Source organism: Eucyclogobius newberryi, unplaced genomic scaffold (genome assembly GCF_026437365.1).
Source record: "Eucyclogobius newberryi isolate DKJ021-1_F unplaced genomic scaffold, fEucNew1.0.hap1 SCAF_11, whole genome shotgun sequence".
Classification (NCBI taxonomy): domain Eukaryota; kingdom Metazoa; phylum Chordata; class Actinopteri; order Gobiiformes; family Gobiidae; genus Eucyclogobius; species Eucyclogobius newberryi.
The window spans coordinates 27,211,254-27,234,278 of NW_027315735.1; the positions used below are offsets into that span (position 1 = coordinate 27,211,254).

The 23,025-nt window shown below is 43.0% G+C and overlaps 2 protein-coding genes across 2 annotated transcripts in view; both read right to left on the minus strand.

The window, feature by feature from the left end:
* Window positions 1-16,906, minus strand: part of il12ba (interleukin 12Ba) — a 58,256-nt gene extending 41,350 nt beyond the window's left edge. The window contains exon 1 of the mRNA XM_072432354.1: window positions 16,805-16,906. Within this exon, the coding sequence (XP_072288455.1) occupies window positions 16,805-16,906 (102 nt within the window). The remainder of the gene's footprint in view (window positions 1-16,804) is intronic.
* Window positions 1-23,025, minus strand: part of ebf1a (EBF transcription factor 1a) — a 311,927-nt gene that overhangs the window by 129,451 nt on the left and 159,451 nt on the right. The window lies entirely within an intron of this gene.

Below are 23,025 nucleotides of genomic sequence, written 5' to 3' on the forward strand. Positions count from 1 at the left end.
TAAAAAGGATAGTGGAGCGCGGAGAAGGTACAGTCGGCTCAGGTCCACTGGTCACATTGATTGGAGCGACTGAACTGCAGCCCAGAGAGGCCAGTGACACAGAAAGATAAGGCAGTATTACAGATTTGGATTAGGGGAGTTAGCAGAGGGCTTGTGTATCAAACAATACAGGTTTTTGTACTTTGTTTCATCCGAATGAATAGGTAAGTTACAAAACCCCCTGCAAAGGATTCCACTTTGTTCACAAATCCCCATCAAGTCTGTCCACAATGGTTCTGGCGCAGGTTGAGAAGTCCTGACTGAATACATTTATAGTATTCTAAGATAAGATAATCCTTTATTGTCCACACATGGGGAAATTTCATTGATACAACGCAGTAGATACAGAGGAAAAGGACAGATCACAGAATATAGGAAGTTTAAAAAACACTCTCAATAGAAGAACTCTTATAAACAAAAACTCCTATAGACAAAACCTCCCATTTCCCAACAAGGGATGGAGGGGAAAAATTAGGATGTCCGCCGGGATAACGTGACGATCTCCGGGTAAGACGATGGTTTTCCGCAGTTTCATGAGTTCCTCCTTTGTATAAACGCACCGGCGCCGATCCATACGGCGGCTGTGGCCGAGGAGCGCGGTGGGGCCGGGGGGGCTAGCTCAGAGCTAGCGCACATCACGACGACACAACGAAAAACACTCAATAATCCAGCCGAACAAAGTCGAAACAAGTTGAATTAAGCGATTCCAGCGCGTGTCCCGATCGTACAACTAAAGTAGAAAAAATATATACAAAATACAAAAGATAAGATAACCCTAACCCTAACCCGACAAAAATGTGCATCATACAAGAAATAATAACTACACTTATCCCCTGTCTTAGTAAAGCATGAACAAAGACTCAATTTATAATGAACAAATAGGTTATGAAGAATGATTCCGGTTTAATAATCACACTAACCCTAATCCTAACCCTACCCATGATTAAGTAGTTACTAAGCTTTAATCATGCTTAATAAACAATATGCTCATTATTAATTAAGTCTGTGTTTTTGCTTAGGTTAATTATGTTGTTTTTATAAAGTGAAACCAAATAGTGTAAAATAAGGTGTGAGGTGCATTAAACAAATGGAAACACAGGTCAGATCCATGGACAGTTTTGTTTTATTTATTCTATATATATTTTTACAATGAAACACTAGTTCAGTTCAGTTGACTTTGCTTGTAAATGTAGATTTTCAGGTTTGGCATCGATACATTAATACCTGTCGAGCATGTTTCGTCGCCCTCGTGTAATCGCTTGCATTTTGTCGCCTGTAAAAGGATCTACAGTCATTTCGATCCACATAAACCGGCCCATCACACCAATGAATAAAGATTAACATAGGAGCTTAGAGAGTGTATTCAAATCCACAAATCACTTACTAAATCACTTACCACTTTGCCGCTTCCTGACCTTACACTTTGCAGATCAGCAGCCTCAGTCTCCTGTTAAGAAACCTGATTATCTGCCAGTAAAACCCTGTACTTCGCTGACCTTGAACCGACGGAGATGAGCGCGACTTGTTTCCTTGTCGTACTTGTGTAACCTTGGCCGGCGAAGGATGCACCGAGAACAGGAACAGGATAATCAGAGGCCGTTATCTCGGTAAAGACTTTGCGGCGCAATCACACTCGCCCATAATCAGAAATTACAGGTACGACATGTCAGACAGCTACTGCTTTACAGACGGTCCGCTTTCCTATTGAGTAAATCCACGCAGTTCCTAAAACTACAAATAGCACAATTTCATTTCCTTAAGAGAACAAAAGAGCAAAAGAACTGTTTCCATTAACCGCTGATTAATGACCGACCTATTTCTTTGTGCGAAAACAACTTGACGATACACGAACGCATGCAAGCAAATATGAAAAGAGAATATTACAAGTTGATTTGTTTGTGTTTTGGTTGTTGGAAAGAAAAGGTCTGGTTTGAACACGGAGACGAGATAACAGACAGCGTATACAAAATAATGAAGAGTCATTTTATCAGCTCAGGAATGGATTTGCCTGTAGCCTTCAATTTCTCTTATGAGCAAAAAGGGTTTTTCAGGTGTGAAGGAGGAAAAAGTCGAACAAATTGATGCAAAAATATGTCTGATTTTGCAGGATTACTCCCAGTTTATTAGCAAAAACACAGACAAACGTCTCAAATTTAGTCAGAGATGCTAAGCACAAATTGACACCGACGTTCTACAAAATGTTCGACCACCTTTAAATGTTTGCTTGTAACCTAAACCCTTTCCACTTTAACAGATTTTAAGAAGTGACCTGAGACCAGACCTGTTTTGGTCATGCTCACAGACAGTAAAATGTCCCTGCAGGGATGCCATAACTTTTTACTATACTGCCCAGGTGTGGCCATAAAAGGCAAAACAACAGATGGCATGAGATGAAACACATAAAGCCGGGTTATGCATTTTAATGTAGAAATACTTTACCTTTTCTTTCGTCACATTTTTAAATAAACTGACAATACGCTTGCACTTCATCATTTTCTTGCATTTGGAGGTTAATAGTCTAAGCTGATTTAACAATACATAGATCCATATCACATTTAATACAGTGGATTAAGTCATTGACTGGTGCCACTGTGGTTTTAATTATGACAATAACATCATTTCCTGGAGCTTTGTTCGGGGCTTTGTCTGTGAGACCTGCACAGACAGAAGCGCTGAAGCTTTACATTCTCTCATTCAGTTTGTTTCACCTCAAGGTACAAAAGTGCAAAACAACTGGGAAATAACAATATCCCTAAAGAGAGTCTAAGGAAATGGAAATGTCATCTGTTTGAACAAAGCAAATACCACATTTGTTTACTCAAAACAAGTTTGGTGCATTGCTCTTTCTGACACAAGGTAAACCTGTGATGCAGCAGGTTATCCGAGTTAATTTAACGCTGCTGATTTAAGAGGATGCATCAAAAGTGTAAGTCAAAGTATAATAATGTATCTTAAGAGGTTCAATTGTGAATCATGACAACAAAACCTTTCATTTTCATCTTGATAAATGATTTTCCTGCCACGGAAATATCAACATTATGTCCCACACACCAGTTATGGTTGCAGAATGTTAAGTGACATCTATTGTGCTATATGTGGTGGGTAAATTAAACGTTTATTGTCTATAACACAGAACTCATAATATGTTGCAATTGATCTTCATCCTCAAGTTTGTAAGTACAAATTCTGAGTTTGTGCTGCTTTCCATGGTATAGCTGGACATCAGGAAAGTTTCACTGATGTATAAGAAGTGGAAATTCTGAAAAAGAACATGTGCACACTTAAATATGCCACAAAACGATACAATATAGGATTTGTTTAAAAGATGAACAAGTGAGATCAAACCTTTGCAGAAGCCTTTGTAACTTTATTTCTGCTTTGTGCTGTGTGTCTGTCTGCCCCACTGTTTATCCTGCACTGATGAGGAAGTGGTGCTTGCTAAAGTAAGTCTACTGAAGTAAGTGATGTTTTCTTGACTTTGTTTCTGCTTGGTCTTTGACTTCTGGTTCCTCTTTTGTGCCAAGACACACAATGTTTATTCGGCACCACCCAGAGGAAGAGAGGAAGAGAGAAAATTGAGGTTACATAACCTCTTAGAGCTGCTCTCTGGGGCCGATAGCTGCTGCTAAAGCTTGGCAAATGTCAGTCACCCTCATGTGGTCCTTGAACATTATACAGTAATTCCCAGGCTTAAAAGCTGATTATATTACATCAAGATAAAATGGAAAACGAAGATTCAACGAGAGTTTGATTGATGTGACTTTGTCTGTAAAAGAAGTCAGTGCAGTTTAAAGGTCATAGCAATATTTTCCAAAAACACAAATGCCTGCCACGTTTAGGATGCTGATCTGAAATGTATTCTTCAAAATAAGATAAGATAAGATAATCCTTTATTGTGCACACATGGGGAAATTTCATTGTTGCAATGCAGGTAGATACAGAGGAAAAGAACAGATCACTTATAGGAAGTTTGAAAAACACTCTCAGTAGAAGAACTCTTATAAACAAAACTCCCATAGACAAAACCTCCCATTTCCCAACAAGGGATGGAGGGGAAAAATAATAAAGATAAAATAAACAAATAAATACCATTGCACGTGATCACGACAGTAATTGCACATGGATATGACAGTAATTACAACATGACCTGCAAATTTGAGTTTGAATATGTTGGGGCCCTGTAAATAAAAGATAAAATGCAATAAAGAACATTTTTTAAAATCTCATTTATTCAAGTTTTCTGAAAATACTAGATGAAATGGAACACAAACGGGAATGACGATATCAGCAACCTTCCCAACAGTGTATTATCCATTGACCTCGACACAGCCAAGGTTAGCCGGAGCGGGGGAGTAAAGGGTCCAGCCTGGCGTGCCATGGAGCTCTCCCGCACTCATCTTTTTTAATGGTGAAAAGTGTCACCTTGCTCCAGGTGTGTCTCCGAGTCCAAGCGCCCGGGTCGGCTACGTGAGCAACTGGCATCACCACAGATGTTTTCTTAATAAATACATTTTAAATTACACCTGAATTTTACATGGTATAGGGCCGGTCTCAGCGATTCAGTCAAGTTTAGTAATTACAAGTTTGTGTTGCTGTGAGATGTGGTTTAAGTTTGTGCAAACAGGAAATGTCCAGCTTATCGTCAGCTTTTTCTGCATTTGTTTCACTTCTCTACGCCTCTACACAGTGTTTTAAAGACTCTTTACTTATGCATCGGGGTTGGATAATGTTAGATCAGGCATGTCCAAACTAGGGCCCGGGGGCCAAATGCGGCCCTCAGACCAATTTTTGTTGGCCCTCCAGCTTCCTGCTATGTCGGCCCAAACAACAAAAAGTAGTACTTTTTACTGTGACATTGGGAAAATTCAGGCATATTGATGTTACACAAACCTAATATTAATGTTCTATGTCTAATTAAAGGTGGAGGCTCATCGCAATTACGTCAAATGCAAAATTTCGAATGATTCACTTTGTCATTCAACAAATTCGACATTGTCAAATTGTTTGTGGCCCTCTGCCCCGTTTAAGTTTCAAAATGCGGCCCTTGGTGAAAAAAAGTTTGTGCCAGGTATATGTATATAATATATAGCATATCAATGTGATTTAAATCATAGGCTATGGGGAAAGACTGTGATTAGTTTCTTTCTCCTTCAAATACTTGAACCTGCACCGAGCTGATTGTGAACGCACAGGCAACAGAAGAATATGTCCCATGTTTATCCAGAGTTCAGTTGATGCGCACGGACAGAGGAACATGCTGTGACACCTGCACATGTTTGCCTGTAAGCAGAGCAGCCGGAAATATGAATTTGGGACAGAGGATCGCAAGGATTTGATTATAGACTTTTCTAAAACGAAATTTGAAATGGAATAACTAGACGCGAAAGGAAGTAGAGAAAGAGAGAACAGACGAATCGCTCCATTTGTGTCAGAAATAGCTCACGGTCTATACAAAGAACTTTAAAAGGACGTCTGGACGGAATCCATTAGTATTCCGTCCAGATGTATTATTAAATTAGTCCTATACAACCATTTTAAATCCTTCTTTAACGCTGCATTGACGCGTGATCTGCAAAAGTCTGATGCACAAAAGTTTATACCTGCTTTTTGGACGTGTTTAATTTTCATAGTTTTGCTTCTCGCAGTCTTGATGAATCAGATAGCGACTGTAAAACGCTGTCATTGTTGGCAAACGCTATACCTGTTCAGCATAGTCATTAGGACCCATGTGCCAAATGTGTGCCGTACCCTGAGAGACGCAAATCTCAACTGCACACACCAGTTTATCACCAGTTTTGCACCTGTGCAAACAAGTCTGTCCCATACCATGTAGACTTTGCACACACATACCAAGTGTGCATCACAAGAATGCAATTGAAATGAGGTCAAATGAGCTCAGGTCTTTTATTTGTCAGATATCACAGATTTGAAGCACGTGTGAGCTTGAACGAGGGTGGACAGATTTACAAGGATCACTGTTTTTACATTTACTTTTCTATCTTCATCCAAGAATGCAATATTGAAAGCTGTTGTTTAAATGTATTTGACATGTGGCTGCTGCATTGCGTTACATGTGGAGAGGCTTTGGGATTTTCAGGACAAATTTAGCTCAAATGCTCAAAGAGGAAAATGTTGCTTATATTACACATTACATTTTTGGGACGGGATATGGCTTCTTAAAGGAGCACTATGTCACTTTTTTGAAGTCTGAAATGTTCCACAGTAGGGCGATATACTTATCTTGCATTTACTCAATTACAGGCTGTATTGAGAAATACCTAAATACATGTAGCAAAAATACTTGATTAGAATACAGATTTTATTCTGTAGTTACCATTTCATTTAGTGGTAATAAAGGCAGGCCTAAAAACTCATTATGTTTTGGACATTATGTTACGGATTAACCTTTAGTCGGATTGTATCCAGAACTATTCAGAGACACACCTCACATTCTGTGTCCTGTCAGTCACCTGCCAGTCACCTGTCAGTCACCTGTCCACGCCCTGCTCCCCCTTCTCCTTTTTTCCTTATTTCCATTGTTTTAACTCATCATACAAGACTGCTCAGATATGCACACACACACACACACACACACACACACTTGGAGGTCCATGGGTCGGTTAGTTTGTTTGTGTTACTTTGAGCCTGTTTGTTGTTCGCCGCCTCAGAGCCGGGTTATGACACACAGTTGTCACACAGTTTTGGCTTTGGACTGCATGGTTTTAGTAAAAAATGAAAAATAAAACACAGCTCTTGCAGTGTGTGCATGTGTAATAATGTTGGATCTTTCAATAAGTGAAAGTATTCTTGGTATTCAAAACGTATACGCCATGTATCAGAATACACTATTCAATATTCTGTAACTAAATACATTTCACCCTGAGAGACTTAAGAAACAGAAACAAAGAGAGCATTAGAAGAGCTTTACTGACCGATTGTTTTTGGCACTCAGACTCCAGCAGAAGACATGGTGATGACTGACATGAGTAGATTAGATTACAGGAGATTAGGAGATGTCTTCTCCCGGGGCCTGGACACTGGTGGTGGGAGAAGGTGAGCCAAGGAGAGGTGGGACCATGAGATGGAGATGAGGTGAATGCAATGTGAAGCAAAAGCCCCGTCTGGACTGAGGTTTTAAATGGAAAGACTGGGCGATAGGTGCAGAGGAGGTGCAGAGGAGGTGCAGAGGAGGTGCAGAGGAGGTGCAGCGTTCCACACGGCAATGGAGGCCGAGGAGCAGGTGAGCTCTGGAGAAGAGGAGGAGGAAGGTGGGGGCTGTCTTCCAGGCTGACTTTAAGCTTCATTTACTGTATTATTTCCTGCTTTCTTGGGACAACGTGAACGTCTGATTGTTCAATTACGTGTCTGACATGTTATTCAGAAAAATAATGAAGTTGATTAAATTGAACTTGTTTTTGGCGCTCAGACTCCAGCAGAAGACATGGTGATGATTGACATGAGCAGATTAGTTTACAGGAGATTAGGAGATGTCTCGCTTCCCGCATCGGCAGTTCGAACTTCAGTCTACAACATGACGCATATATCTGTACTTCAGCTGAACCAGCTTTAAAAAAGGACTAACCAGGACTAATCCAAGAAAACGGCAATCATGGCAATACGTTTATTCCATATTAAACAAGATTAGAAGTGAGGATTATCCACAGAACCATCAGTAGTTGTTTAAGCCATACTCCTTGTTGAAATAATGTCATGGTTTGCTTGGTTCAACACACAAGTCTTTACTCATAATATAATCTTACAACAGTTCAATATCTTACCTAACAGTAAAAAGTGTGACGCCGTGTTGTGGAGAAACATAATCAGGCCCTTAACTTTATAATTTTCAATTTCTTTTTCAACAAACAAACAAAGTCAACAGCCTGACACAACCCCTCTTTGCCTGGAAAACGTACATGTCCGGACCTCCTGGAGTGAATAGGAAGTTCCCCGTTTTGTTTCACACTAGGACAAAGACAGCAAGACATGTGAATTGAATTAATGCAAATATTATCTACTGTCTCCTTCTTTTAACCCCGTTCCTTTGTCCCTTTGTACCCGAGTGACCGGTAACTTTCCGTGTGTGTTGGGTCATGTGACTAATGTGTATAAATAGGGGGGACCTGGGACTTGGAGGAGAGATTCTGATCATGTAATGTACCAGAGAGAGAGAAACGCCTGATTAAATCACTTTAACATTGAGACAAAGCAACTCGCTTCCTTACCTTAGTTTTGCTATTACAGCCGGCGCTTTGTTCTGCGGCTCAACACGTAAATGCGCACATACAGATCAGGCAAATATCCCTGCCACTCGGAGCTTTAACAACCTTTGTTTTCGTGCACCATCTTCCTTTCTTTAATTCGGGAGGAGCCGGTGCAACTGCAGACTGCATACATTTACACGGATGACCAGGCGCCGCACCGTCCATGGAAAAACACACTAACAAGGGGTGATGGCGTTCTAACCCCCGCTGGGCCTTTTTACATAACGGCTGGAGATGCTGGCGTGTGGGCAAACAAATGCAGAGATACGGGTCTAGATTTCACAGTAAAGTAACGTCACATTAGGAGGCTGTTAAAACGCTGCTTTATCAGGACAGTGCACAAAAGCAACACCAATCAGTTGTTTTATGCCCAAAACGCATGCACAAGGCCAGCTCCAGGTTCAGAGCGGCTTCAAATGTAATGCATTATCTGAAGGCCTGGCCCATGTCCTATTTTATTGGCATTTATACAGTTTGCTAGGTTTGCTATTGTCAAATTGTTACGTTATATTCTAAGGTTTTGCAGGGTTGTATGTAGTTGAATAAAAGAAAAAAATAGTACTGGTAAATGCAGTTCCTTTGTGAGTTGGTTTGTTGATGATTGCACATTTTATGTTATCTCAAGGTGATTTGAAATGAATGAAAAGATAACACAACTGTGGCAAATATAATACTCTGGTCGTTCAACGTGCTATACTCTGCAATGATGTTAAAATTATAGAAGAGAGAAAAAAGAAAATGTAAAATCGTCAGTAAAATACTAAAGTGGCAATCTTCTTCGACATACAGGGTTAACAATTTATGATAACTACAAAAAACAGTTGATAAGAATGATTCAGGTTTAGTATCTACTCAATGAAGGGTTTAAACATTACGTGAAGTATTAAACCTGAATCATTCATGATAAACTAAATAAATAAAATAAAATAAAAGTCCTTTATGAATTAAGTCTGTGTTCATGCACGTTTTAGGCTATTAAATGTGTAGTTATTAAGCGTAATCGTGATGTTAAATAAGATTATAGTAAATAGATAAATATGTAAATTATAGGAGAGAGAAGCATGTAAACAACAAGCAAGCCAAATATGAATTGTACAAAAGACAGAATATGTTTACACGTGGCTTTTCTGCATGAAATACAGTGGAAATCTGACTCCAGCTCCATCCACACAGGCGCCCACACAGGTGATTTTAAATGAGGGTGAATGTAAGTGTTTGTCTGTCATTACCTGGCCCTAACTGGCTATTATTCTGCCTGTTCACTGCCGCCATGCAATTTGTCCAGATATAATTTTCTGAACCCTACAAATTGTGAGGAACACTTAACCAAACTAACAGGCTATTGTTGCAGTGTTTTATAAAATATATAACGCTGTAAAAAGTCAGTTAAATAAAGCTAAAAATATATCCCGCCCACTATAAAGACAGCTACATATAACAGATGAACTATTGTTGTATAATTGCTGTGGGTTTGTCTGTGAATCTGTCATAATAAGGCACCGAGCCTGAGCTGCTAACAGGCTGTAAACCCCGCCTCACGCCCGTCTGAGAGGAACTCATACCACCTGTGACCCCTAAAGGAACAACTGTACAAAGGTTATGCACATAAAGACACGTTATTATTTTTGCAGGTTGATGAGTGTTTTATGGATTTATAAGGTCAAACATACCTTTTTATCATGGTACGACGTGTCTGAATTTGACTCGTCAGTTCACACCTCAGGCTTGCATTCCCCTGTGCTGTGTCATGCCTAAACAAAGCTGTACTATCTATTCCCGTGAATTTCAGTAGAAAAAATGGATTGAGCTGTTGGGACATATTGGAACGACAGGTGCGCTTGAATTCAAACATCGGCATCGCAAACAAAGACGCACACATTTGTACTTTTTTTGTCTACTTTAGGGGAAATCTTAGTATATATGGATAAATTTACAACTATAAATATTGCTGAAAATGTTAAAAAGGAGTGAGCATAACTGAAGTGATACAAACACGAGGCACACGAGCCCAAAGCAGAGGTGACTGTGCTGTTCTCTTCAGAAGAACTACTTTGCTCACACGTGGAACATTGCGACACTCAGAACCTTCTCTACACCAGTAAATCCTTTGCCTCCTGGACAATAAAACCTGTGTGTGGTTTTTCCTGATGTTTAAAATGTGTGTGCATTTTCCCTGTTTGTGATTTCCTGTGATATGCGCGTGCTAACATCTTTTTTATTTAGTATTGTCTGAATAGTTTTTACTTTTGTTCCTTTGCTTGTTTTGTACCGACTGTCATCAACCTGTCACGGGACAACAGATGAAAACTAACTATTTATATGCACTGTCCCATTTCAAATAAACAAATACAAGTATCAAGGCAAGGCAAGTTTATTTGTAGAGCACATTTCATCCACAAGGCAATTCAAAGTGCTTCACACAGCAGGAAAAATGCATTCAAATCACAAAGAAATTACAGAAACAGAAATGCAATCAAATGAACTAAAGACAATTTAAATAAAAACACCTAGCCAAATCCCAATTTATCAGACCACATTGGCAGCATTCCAGACACTCCTTCCCATATTTGTTTGACATTGCAGCATGACAGGTGTCTCCGGGATGGACACATCACTTTTAGATGGATTTGTTCCCATATCTGCGCGCTTTCTGCACCTGATGTGTGGCGCTTTGTTTCTTTACCGATCCAAAAAATATATAAATAAATACACACCCAAACTTATGACACATTTGGAGCTTATTTAAGGCATTTATGTTTAAAAAATGAATAAATTAAAGAAGTACTAATTTAAGACCGTAGAAGTGTCGACACATTCCAGACATTTCAGGTTGTCCAGGTGCTGTAGCAGTTCTTAAAAAGCAGGTTGGTTATTAATAGAAGAACATTTGGGGCAGTCGCTACCAGCAAGAGAAAACCAAAACAGGAAAAACAGCTTTGGCTCTGCAATCATTTAAACTTGTCCTGCTTCTTTTTCATCCACGCAGCAGCTTCTATGTTTCCTCTCGACTTATTCATCTCAGTTGAGTCAAAACTGTTATGATATATAGTGTTGTGTGTAAACCATACAAATAATAACAGCACATAATTGAATATACAAGGCGTCTTAATATCCCATTTAGATGTAATTATGTCAGTGTTAATGTGATAAAAGTTATGTATTGCATCGCTGTGGGTGGTCGAGTCTTCACTGTCCAGAACAAACAGGGACAGTCATGGGTCTGGACTTAAGCTTGAGACACATATCACATGTCTAAACAGTTTGGTCTCAAAGCTGGATTTATGTACATTCAGTGCACAACAATGTTCGTCATAAATCACAATGTGTAAGAAGTTCGCGAAGAAATGGAAAAGCTTGAACAAAAAAAGGGCCGCGACATCATTTTAACAGAAGTCGAGACGTGAGAGAGAAGGAATCCATAGCATTACTTTTAATTATAATCACTTTTGCGTTCAGTGGGAAATGTGCTTTGCATTTTATAGTTTCCAGTTGTAACATTTTCCCTCTGCCTTATTTCACAGTTCATTAGAATTGCTTGTCATTGTTATAAAGCTTGTACATTTTCTCTTTAGGACTGTGCCAGTAAAAGCGTCATTATTGTTTCTTTTTAGCTTAGTAGATAGTCATTTTCTCTATCACATCTGCACACAGAGGCTGCACGAATCAGAACTGAGCGAAGGCAGAGGTAATAATACTAATTTGCTCCTCTTCACAACTTCTCAAGTTGAAGTAATCTGAATTATTGAGGCTTCGGGAATATTTAATTGTAATTATAGCACAGTCTCAAAGATCTGCTCATTACCACTGTCATGTCTAACAATGTCGCACTATAAGGCAACTTGTATTTTTACTACTTCTTCTATCCATCCATCCATCTTCTGCCGCTTTATCTGGGGCCGGGTCGCGGGGGCAGCAGTCTGAGCAGGGACTCCCAGACTTCCTCCTCCCCAGACACTTCCTCTAACTCCTCCGGGGGGATCCCGAGGCGTTCCCAGGCCAGCCGAGAGACATAGTCTCTCCAGCGTGTCCTGGGTCTTCCCCGGGGCCTCTTCCCGGTGGGACATGCCTGAAACACCTCCCGAGGGAGGCGCCCAGGAGGCATCCGGAACAGATGCCCGAGCCACCTCAGCTGGCTCCTCTCGACGTGGAGGAGCAGCGGCTCTACTCCGAGCTCCCCCCGTGTGGCTGAGCTTCTCACCTTATCTCTAAGGGAGCACCCAGCCACACGGCGGAGGAAACTCATTTCGACCGCTTGTATCCGCGATCTTGTTCTTTCGGTCACTACCCAAAGCTCATGACCATAGGTGAGGGTAGGAACGTAGACCGACCGGTAAATAGAGAGCTTTGCCTTTCGGCTCAGCTCCCTCTTCACCGCAACGGTCCGATGCAGCGACTGCATCACTGCAGCCGCTGCACCGATCCGCCTGTCGATCTCACGCTCCATCCTTCCCTCACTCGTGAACAAGACCCCGAGATACTTGAACTCCTCCACTTGGGGCAAGGACTCCCCACCCACCTGGAGAGGGCAAGCCACCTTTTTCCGGTCGAGAACCATGGCCTCGGATTTGGAGGTGCTGATTCTCATCCCAGCCGCTTCACACTCGGCTGCAAACCGTCCCAGTGCATGTTGCAGGTCCGGGTTTGATGGAGCCATCAGATGAGATCCTGTGGTCCCCAAACTGGACACCCTCCGACCCCTGACTGCGCCTAGAAATTCTGTCCATAAAAATTATGAACAGAACCAGCCCTGGCGGAGTCCAACATGCACTGGGAACAGGTCTGACTTACTGCCGGCAATGCGAACACAGCTCCTGCTCCGGTCATACAGGGACCGGACAGCCCTGAGCAAAGGGCCCCGGACCCCGTTCTCCCGGAGCACCCCCCAAAGGACACCCCGAGGGACACGGTCGAAAGCCTTCTCCAGATCCACAAAGCACATGTGGACTGGTTGGGCAAACTCCCATGAGCCCTCGAGCACCCGATGGAGGGTATAGAGCTGGTCCAGTGTTCCACGACCGGGACGAAAACCACTCTGCTCCTCCTGAATCCGAGGTTCGACTATCGGTCGGATTCTCCTCTCCAGTACCTTGGAATAGACCTTACCCGGGAGACTGAGGAGTGTGATCCCTCTGTAGTTGGAACACACCCTCCGGTCCCCCTTCTTGAACAGAGGGACCACCACCCCGGTCTGCCAGTCCAGAGGCACGGTCCCCGACCGCCACGCGATGTTGCAGAGACGTGTCAACCAAGACAGTCCTACAACATCCAGATACTTTAGGTACTCAGGGCGGATCTCATCCACCCCCGGAGCCCTGCCACCGAGGAGTTTGCGAACAACCTCAGTGACTTCAGCTTGGGTGATGGATGAGCCAGCCTCCGAGTCCCCGGTCTCTACTTCCTCTTCGGAAGACGTGACTGAGGGATTAAGGAGATCCTCAAAGTATTCCTTCCACCGTCCGACGACATCCCCAGTCGAGGTCAGCAGGCCTCCACCCGCACCGTAAACGGTGTTGGTGAGACACTGCTTCCCCCTCCTGAGGCGCCGGACGGTTTGCCAGAATTTCTTTGGTGCCGACCGATAGTCCTCCTCCATGGCCTCCCCGAACTCCTCCCAGGCCCGGGATTTTGCCTCTGCGACAGCACGAGCCGCGGCTCGCTTGGCCTGCCGATACCCGTCGATGACCTCCGGAGACGTACAAGCCAGAGTGGCCTGATAGGCCTCCTTCTTCAGTCTGACGGCATCCTTACTTCCGGTGTCCACCACCGGGTTCGGGGGTTGCCGCCACGACAGGCACCGGAGACCTTGCGACCACAACTCCGAGCAGCCGCATCAACAATGGAGACGGAGAACATGGTCCACTCGGACTCAATGTCCCCAACCTCCCCCGGGACATGGGAGAAGCTCTCCCGGAGGTGCGAGTTGAATACTCTACTGACAGAGGGCTCCACTAGACGTTCCCAACAGACCCTCACAATGCGCTTGGGTCTGCCAAGTCTGTCCGGCTTCCTCCTCCGCCAGCGGATCCAACTCACCACCAGGTGGTGATCGGTTGACAACTCTGCCCCTCTCTTCACCCGAGTTTCCAAGACACGCGGCCGGAGGTCAGATGACACGACAACAAAGTCGATCATTGACCTCCGGCCTAGGGTGTCCTGGTGCCATGTGCACTGATGGACACCCTTGTGCTTGAACATGGTGTTCGTTATGGACAATCCGTGGCTAGCACAGAAGTCCAATAACTGAACACCGCTCGGGTTCAGATCGGGGAAGCCGTTCTTCCCGATCACCCCTCTCCAGGTGTCACTGTCATTGCCCACGTGGGCGTTGAAGTCCCCCAGTAGAACAACGGAGTCCCCTGTCGGTGCACTGTCCAGTACCCCTCCCAAGGACTCCAAGAAGGCCGGGTACTCTGCACTGCTGTTCGGCCCGTAAGCCGCCACAACAGTGAGAGACCTGTCCCCCACCCGAAGGCGGAGGGACACGACCCTCTCGTTCACCGGGGTAAACTCCAACACGTGGCGGCTGAGCTGAGGGGCTATCAGCAAGCCCACACCAGCCCGCCGCCTCTCCCCGCGGGCAACACCAGAGAAGTGGAGCGTCCAGCCCCTCTCGAGGAGATGGGTTCCAGAGCCCAAACTGTGCGTGGAGGTGAGGCCGACTATAAGTAGTAGGTATCGCTCAACCTCCCGCGCAAGCTCAGGCTCTTTCCCCCCCAGCGAGGTGACATTCCATGTCCCCAGAGTTAGTCTCTGTGTCTGGAGATCTGGTCGTCGAGGCCCCTGCCGTCTACTGCCGCCCAGATCTCTCTGCACCGGCCCCTTATGGATCCTCCTGCGAGTGGTGGGCCCATGGGAGGGCGGCCCCCACGTCGCTCTTTCGGGCTGTGCCCGGCCGGGCCCCGTGGGGTAAGACCCGGCCACCAGGCGCTCGCCATGGAGCACCCATCCCAGGCCTGGCTCCAGGATGGGGCCCCGGTGACGCCGATCCGGGCGACGTAAACTGCCTTGTTCGTGTTGTCATCATAGAGGGCTTCTGAACCGATCTTTGTCTGACCCGTCACCTAGGACCTGTTTGCCTTGGGAGACCCTACCAGGGGCATGAAGCCCCCGACAACATAGCTCCCGGGATCATTCGGGCACTCAAACCCCTCCACCACGTTAAGGTGTCGGTTCAAGGAGAGGAGCTATGAGCTAGAGTTTTTAACACTTACCATATTTTCCAGAGTTAAAGTCGCACCGGAGTATAAGTCGCACCAGCCAAAAAATGCATAATAGAGAAGAAAAAAAACATGAATAAGTCGCACTGGAGTATGAAGTGCGGTTCCAAGTGTGAAAATAATAAACAATATCACATATAAGATGCTCCGGAGTATAAGTATATAAGTATGAATATAAGTCGCACCCCAGCCAAAACTATGAAAAAAGGTGCAGTGTATAGTCCGGAAAATACAGTAAAATGCTCGGTACACCTCTACTACAACTCCTACTACTACTATGAAAACTACTACTAATATAATTTCTGCTATACTTTTGTTATCTTTTTCTTTTTATTAGATTTTAGCCCAGAATAACCCAGAGAGGAAATAAACGCTGTGCTTTGTTTGACACAGAACCGTGCCTCTCGTCCCTGGCCCTGGAGTGTTCACAGGCTCAGAAGGAGCAGGAGCGAGTACTACTACACCACTTGGCCTGGAGTGCTTACATTGTCCTAAGCTGCTAAAAAAAAAAAAAACTCACTGGGGCTCTATATGATGGGCTTAGGGTGCTACAAGAAATGTGATCCATTCTGCTTTTGTCAAATTTGAGTTTAGTTTTTTAGCCACACATTAGGTTTTTGACATCTTTTTCAATTTGTTTTGTTTAATGTTTCCTTTGCACATCTTCTTGTTTTTCCCCTTTTAGTTTCAAGTTAAGTATGATTTATTAATCCTTGAATTTCTAAAGTAACTTGGGTCGCAAAATGAATTGGAGACCAAAGTTCCAACACTGTCTCCCCCTCTTAGCTGGTCTGCGTTCTCAACACACTTCACTTCCGCGGGCGTGACCTCATAATATTAATGAGCAGTACAAATGTCCCGTATGTCAGTCAAACACTCTCAGGCCGTCAGGCATATTATATGGGAAAATGGCAGAACAACAGCGACTACGACAGCTAATCTTGCTAACATTGATGGAAGATGACGTCCCAGGAGCGAAGCTGAAACATCATAAAGTGGAGGACCATTCTGGATTAGTTGAAGCGATGTTTACGGTTCAGAGGACGTCGTAGAAAGGTACATAACGGGCTTTCAGCGTCTTCATCTAGACTCTTCTCTCTCTAATCGGTTCACAACAAGTCAGATTTTTATCACATGGCATTTGTAAAGGTCCACGCGCCTAAATCAAACTGATGTTAATGCTACAGCGTGCGTGGAACACGATAAACTTGATCAAATGTGATATATTCGGAGCTCCAGCAGGCCACGGTGCGTGACAGCCTGCGTGCCCGGCCCGGGTTCGCTTACCTGCACGGGCAGAAGGAGCTCGTCCGCGGCGCTCTCCGGAGAGTGATCCAAGACTCGGACCTGGTACAAAGCGCACAGTCCGACATTCGGGAAGAAGTGCATTTCTCCCAAACCAGTAATTTGTCCCGGTTTTGCACAGGCTTCCTCCCATGTGACCAGGTCTAAACCAGGTCTAAACCAGGTCTAAACCGGGTCTAAACCAGGACTAAACCAGGTCTAAACCAGGTCTAAACCAGATCTAAACCAGGTCTAAACCAGGACTAAACTCTGGGTCGTGATACTCCACAAAATTATCCGATTTGAGCGTCGTTGTTTGTCGTGTTTTTCAATGGGAATTGATGGTCGCACAGATTTCATTGTCTGACTTCCGGGTGTGTACAATATCAACTACAGGAATGACTGGGAAAAGTGAGGAGGCCTTGAGCTCTGCCTGATCCACGTTACATGAACAAACTTGAAGAAGAATTTTAGCGCTGTTTGGATTCATTCTTGAGCTTTAACAGATTTACCCCACAACCTGCCTCACAGGTGCACAACCTGCCTCACAGGTGCACCTGCTCCACATGTGCACAACCTGCTCCACATGTGCATAACCTGCCCTGCATGTGCACAACCTGCCCCAAAGGTGCACAACCTGCTCCACAGGTGCACAACCTGCTCCACAGGCACTCTACCACTGAGCTACTGGGCGGCAGTAGCTCAGTGGTAGAGTGCTCGTCTTCTGATCCAAAGGTCGGCGGTTCGACTCCCCGCTCAGTCAGAGCGGTCAGATCCACTGGCCCGCAGGTTGGCGGTGCGATCGCAGCTGCCTCATGTGAATACTGCCGTTGTGTCCTTGGGCAAGACACTTAACCCAACTTGCCCCCCAGTGTCTGCGTATATCTGGGGTGTGAATGTGTGTGTGAATGGGTGACTGGTTCCTTGATGTAAAGCGCTTTGAGTACCTTGACGGTAGAAAAGCGCTATATAAATGTGACCATTTACAGGTGCACAACCTGCTCCACAGGTGCACAACCTGCTCCACATGTGCACAACCTGCCCCGCAGGTGCACAACCTGCCCCACAGGTGCACAACCTGCTCCACAGGTGCACAACCTGCTCCACAGGTGCACAACCTGCTCCACATGAGGACATGTGCTTTCACGTCAGGAGGACAGATGAGTGACAGGTGAATATGAAGCGGGCTGAATGCCCATCACTTTTACCTCACACATTTACTATTACTGGCTGAATACAGGCCAATTTTCCCACGTTAGAGCCAGCTTAAGCATTATAATTAGACCAGACTTTGACTTGCTCCTGTTACTTTCGCTGTGTTCTGCATTTGTCCCGTTGTCGATCTCACACAGAGGTTTGTTTTGATCCTGATCGTCAAGTACATCTCAGCATGGCTCACTTTATAGTCACCTCCTGGTTTTGTTCCGCTCTCTGGTCCGTTTGTGTTCACATATCAGACGAACCGCGCCAAAGTTCGATTTAATCGGACCAAGACCTCCTTTTGCAACTGGATCAGAGATAGCTTGTTTTGTCTGAGTCAGAATTCAATTGTGCGTTCACACTTACCTAAAGGAACCAAAGCAGCCGAGCAAACAGATTCCAGATTCAAATCTAAATTCTACTGAAAATGCTTACAGTAGAATTGTTAATACTTCATGCTTCTGTTTGCGATGGTGCTCAGAACTCTTGGGCACTCACAGCTTCTCTTACTAAGCGGTTGTTAGCCTCAGAGAAAGAGCCCCACATGCCTCGTAGACATGTGTTTGGCACCACAAGTCTTACAGCCAGAGCCCTGTTTGCCATCAAACAGTAAAAACCTGAAAGGAATGAAGCTCCCTGCAGCAGCTACTATTACTATTAACGTTGCATGGTCGACCTCCACTACTACAACTACAAATACTTGTGTCTGCTACTGCTTTACTGCCGGTACTTCTCACTTCACAAATTAAATCACAAACCCAAGCAAAATGTTACAATACAGTCGCTAATATTTTACTTAGCATACTTTAACCATATTGTAACATTTTGCTGGGGTTTGTGTCCTTGTGTATTCAAACTCTGAAGGGTCTTAAAGGCTGTGTACTTCACATACTGTATCTGCACTGCTCAAATAGTGTTAACAGGACGTTTATAGCTGACAGATGACTGTCTCGTGCTGCTGCAGTTCAAAATGTTTCCAACTATCCAGTGACGAGCTCCGGTGAGCGAATGGAAATCCTTAGGTACATATTCAGCGACACGCCCCTCGCACACCAGTTCTGCTTCTCTATTTCACAGTAAATTCTGCCTATGAACATGTGTCTATTTATAATGTCTGGAGGGCTGCCAACGACGATATCAGAACCTCAGAGATAGTCAGTGTCACTTCTCTCAGTTTGTAGGGTCGGACGGAGGATTTTCAATCTTCAATCTCCGCTGGCTTCGCCTCCGTAGAAACGAGAGAAGGCAACGAAACGTCCAATGTTTATTTGAAATGTATATTCACTGGGAAAGTAATACCAAGTTCACGAGTTGCCTCGGACTAGCTTGACTTGTGGGGCTCTCATTGTAATTAAAGACAAAATGTGTGTTTCTGATGACGGTTTAAAATGTAGATTACAGTAACATCAACAAATAATGATGGGGAGGGTATATTACAACCACATTTGGTGTTTAGTTTGTTTTAGCAGTGTTCTTTGATTTATATATTTGGAAGAGAAAAGACCATACACACACAAAAGTTGTCGAAAGTATAAAAAAAAACATTGGATCCAAATTGAACAACTATCATTAAATCTATCAATCAATTAGTTAATGATGACACATTTTGACTTTTCCTGAACAGTTTTAGAATGCGTTTGAATTTTATTAGCGCAACACATGGTACCATAAAGTAATGTATTCAAAATTACAACCACAACACAGAGGCGGAGTTGTTATCATTGTGGTATCGAAATATGTATCGAGAATCGTGCTTTTTCCTCAGTGTCAAAATTGAGATGTATGTGAAGTACAAAGCTCAAATATAAAAATAAAATACATAGTGAATTACATCATATTTTAGGCAATTTTCCATATAATATTCAGAGCACGTTTGAATAATCTGTTCTGTTTTATTCTTGAATGATATAGAAATAAAGTAGTACACAGTATGGAGACACAAACAAAAGAGCAATGTTTATTTAATGTTTGGTTATATTTGATGCAGATACATTTAGTGTTCATAGTTATGAGCAGAAGCAGTGGTAACAAAAGTAAAACATAATCATATGCAGAGTCGTTTTGCCAAGTCAGCAGTATCTGAGAAATACTGTGGTTTGTTTCTTCATCCAATGCTTTTCTTTTCCTCGTTACATCACCAAAAGTCTGGGAACTGGCTATTTTGGACGCATCATAACATGGACCACTGCCTTCATTTCCATCAGTCACTATGTCAAACATTTAACTCCAATTATTGACTTTAAAAGTCCTGGCACTCACGTTGCACGTACACGACACTGATGATTTGATTCGATCTGATTTGTATTTCCTTTGTGAGACGTCAGATTTTCTTTCATCGTAGTCTGGGGTTGGTATGCTGCGTTTTTTTTTCCTTCCCTTTTCTGCATTATTCCCAGACTATTCGGCGTTGAATTATTGATAGATGTGTTTATTGTACAGCTGGGACCCTTGATGGAGGAAAGCGATGGCTGAATCCAATGCTTTCATGGATTGATTTATAGATTATTTAGAATGAATTAAGGACAAATAATCGCCTCCTGCATCAGTCAACGGTCTATTTCAGTTTAGTCTTAAAACTGAAATAGACCAGTGTAACTTTCAATTAGCGGTGGAACAAGTACTCAATGTGTTACGTTAAAGTACAGATGCATGAACAAAATGATTAAAGTATCACATAAAGTAAAAGTATTGAAGTGCCGGGCTTGCACACATTTAACATATATATTTTTTCAGATCCTCGTGGGAAAAAATGAATGGAAAATGTACTTCCTGAACCGAGCGGTCGGCGGTTATTGTTCTTGTTAAGCTTCATTAGGGCCAACAATAATAATAAGCGATGTAAATTGGGGGCAAAGTGCGAGGGGAGACATTCACAGACCTGTAAGAGCTGGAATCTATCTCACAACAAAAGCCTGAAGCGTGCGTGCCGTGACCAAAGCCCCGGGTCTTAGCGCAGCTTTAAAATAAGTTTAATCGTAATATGTGTATAACTGTGGCATTAGAGGTGATCATAAGTTGGAGGGTCGTTCAATTTCATCCTTAGATGTTTCGTGATTTACCGCAGAACTTTTAATATCCCGAAAATACACCTGGAAATGAATCTTAAATGCTTTAATCTGTTTATAACCGCGGAGACTCTCATTCCAAAGGCATTCCGCGCAGTTGTGCCAAAAAGACACCGCTCACAAAGGTCACAGGGTCAGCTCCTCTAACCTTTAGTCTGTGTCTGTGTAAACAAGCGTAATTATTTCTGCCCGCGAGTTCGTACCTTTGTTTGGTGATCAATAGGACAAGCAAACACGAATCCCCACGCGACCGGCTTTATTCTCTGTCGGCCTCAGAAATGCAGCTTCAGACACGACGAGCACTTAACCAGTGCGATACGCGGACGCGGTGCGATATGCGGACGCGGTGCGATACGCGGACGCGGTGCGATACGCGGACGCGGTGCTCCGTCTTGTTATTGTCCTCGAAGAGTTAAAGTTAATTTCCCCCAGATGTACTGCACTAAGCGTAATGGCGCCGATGCTGACCAGAGGGGTTCAGATCAGGTCTAATGGGCAAAAGGAAGCAGCAAGTGTTTTGGTATTTATATATCTATGTTTCTGACTTTGGTCCGTCATTTCCAGACCCATAAACCGAATTGAATGTGGTCTGAAAAATCAAAAGACGGACAGAAAAGAAAAGAAAGAGTTATTTAATTAAAGAAAACAAATAGGTAACTTTAACACCAATATTGCTTTTCAATGTGTGTATGTTACAATTTACAAACTCAAAGCACAAAATCAATTTTCTTGGGTAATAATGAAGGATTAAGTTCAATTTGAAGGATTTTAAATGTGCCACATTGTTGTAATTACTTATTTTTGTTAGTTAGTTTTTAACACACAAATGGGTGTTCTACCTTACGGGAGAAACTAGCCATTTATCTTAAAAAACTAACAAAAAAATATGTAAAGAGGTGATGCATTTTGTTCATGGAGTAATGTACTCTTTACAAGCTGTTATTACAATGGTCAAATATATTTTTGCACTTAAGATATCACTTCATTTCAGATCAAATATATTACCTATATATATTGCCTGTATTTAAAAAAAAATTAATTCTTCTCTTAACTATAAACTATAATTAATACTGAATTTACACATGAGCATAACTTTGTGCTAAATGTGTCTTAATGACACGTTGACAGAGCAATATCCTGAACAAGCCCTACTTTGTATATCCACGCTCATTGTCTGTTTATACTGGGCTGTTCTCTGTAAAGGCACAGCCCATGACTTGTTGAATAGTGTTTTTATTGCCTCTTCCTCAGTTTTATCAGGGTACAAACTCAGCAAACAATGACTCGTAAGCCCATTAAAACGTTTTGTGGTACATGTGAGCGTAACGCGTTCTTTCCACTGGTCCGAATGTATGGCGATGCAAACAATGTTTTTTTTGTCCTCCATTAGATCTGTTCCCACGAGGCCTCCTCCACAGGACCAATTAGTGGTCCCAACTTGGGATTAGTCTCAGTGGGAATGTCTTTGTTCCACTCAATGAAAATAAGGACACAATTTATAGAACAGAATCTCTGATATTAAACCAACATGACACATTAATCTGCAGATGCCAAAACATTCCCTTTGTCTCAGCACGTCGTCTCCTCAAAAGAAGTTAACCAGTCTACCAGTGGTTAACATTTTTTTCAATTTGCCTGGAAATTTAGGAGGACATTGATTTAAGTTGCATTATAAAGCTACAAACCGCTATAGCAAAAGAAAAACTGTACAAAAGTCAAACATTTTCCATCAACAGAATTAAATACATTTTGTATGGACAACTGAGAGTTTAGATGGACACAAATAAGATAAGATAAGATAATCCTTTATTGTCCACACATGGGGAAATTTCAGGGTTACAATGGAGTAGATAGAGGGGGAAAGGACAGATTATAGGAAGTTTCAAAAAAACTCTTATTAACAAAACTCCTCTCATATCTTAATAGGGAATGGAGGAAAATAAATAAATAAAATAAAAT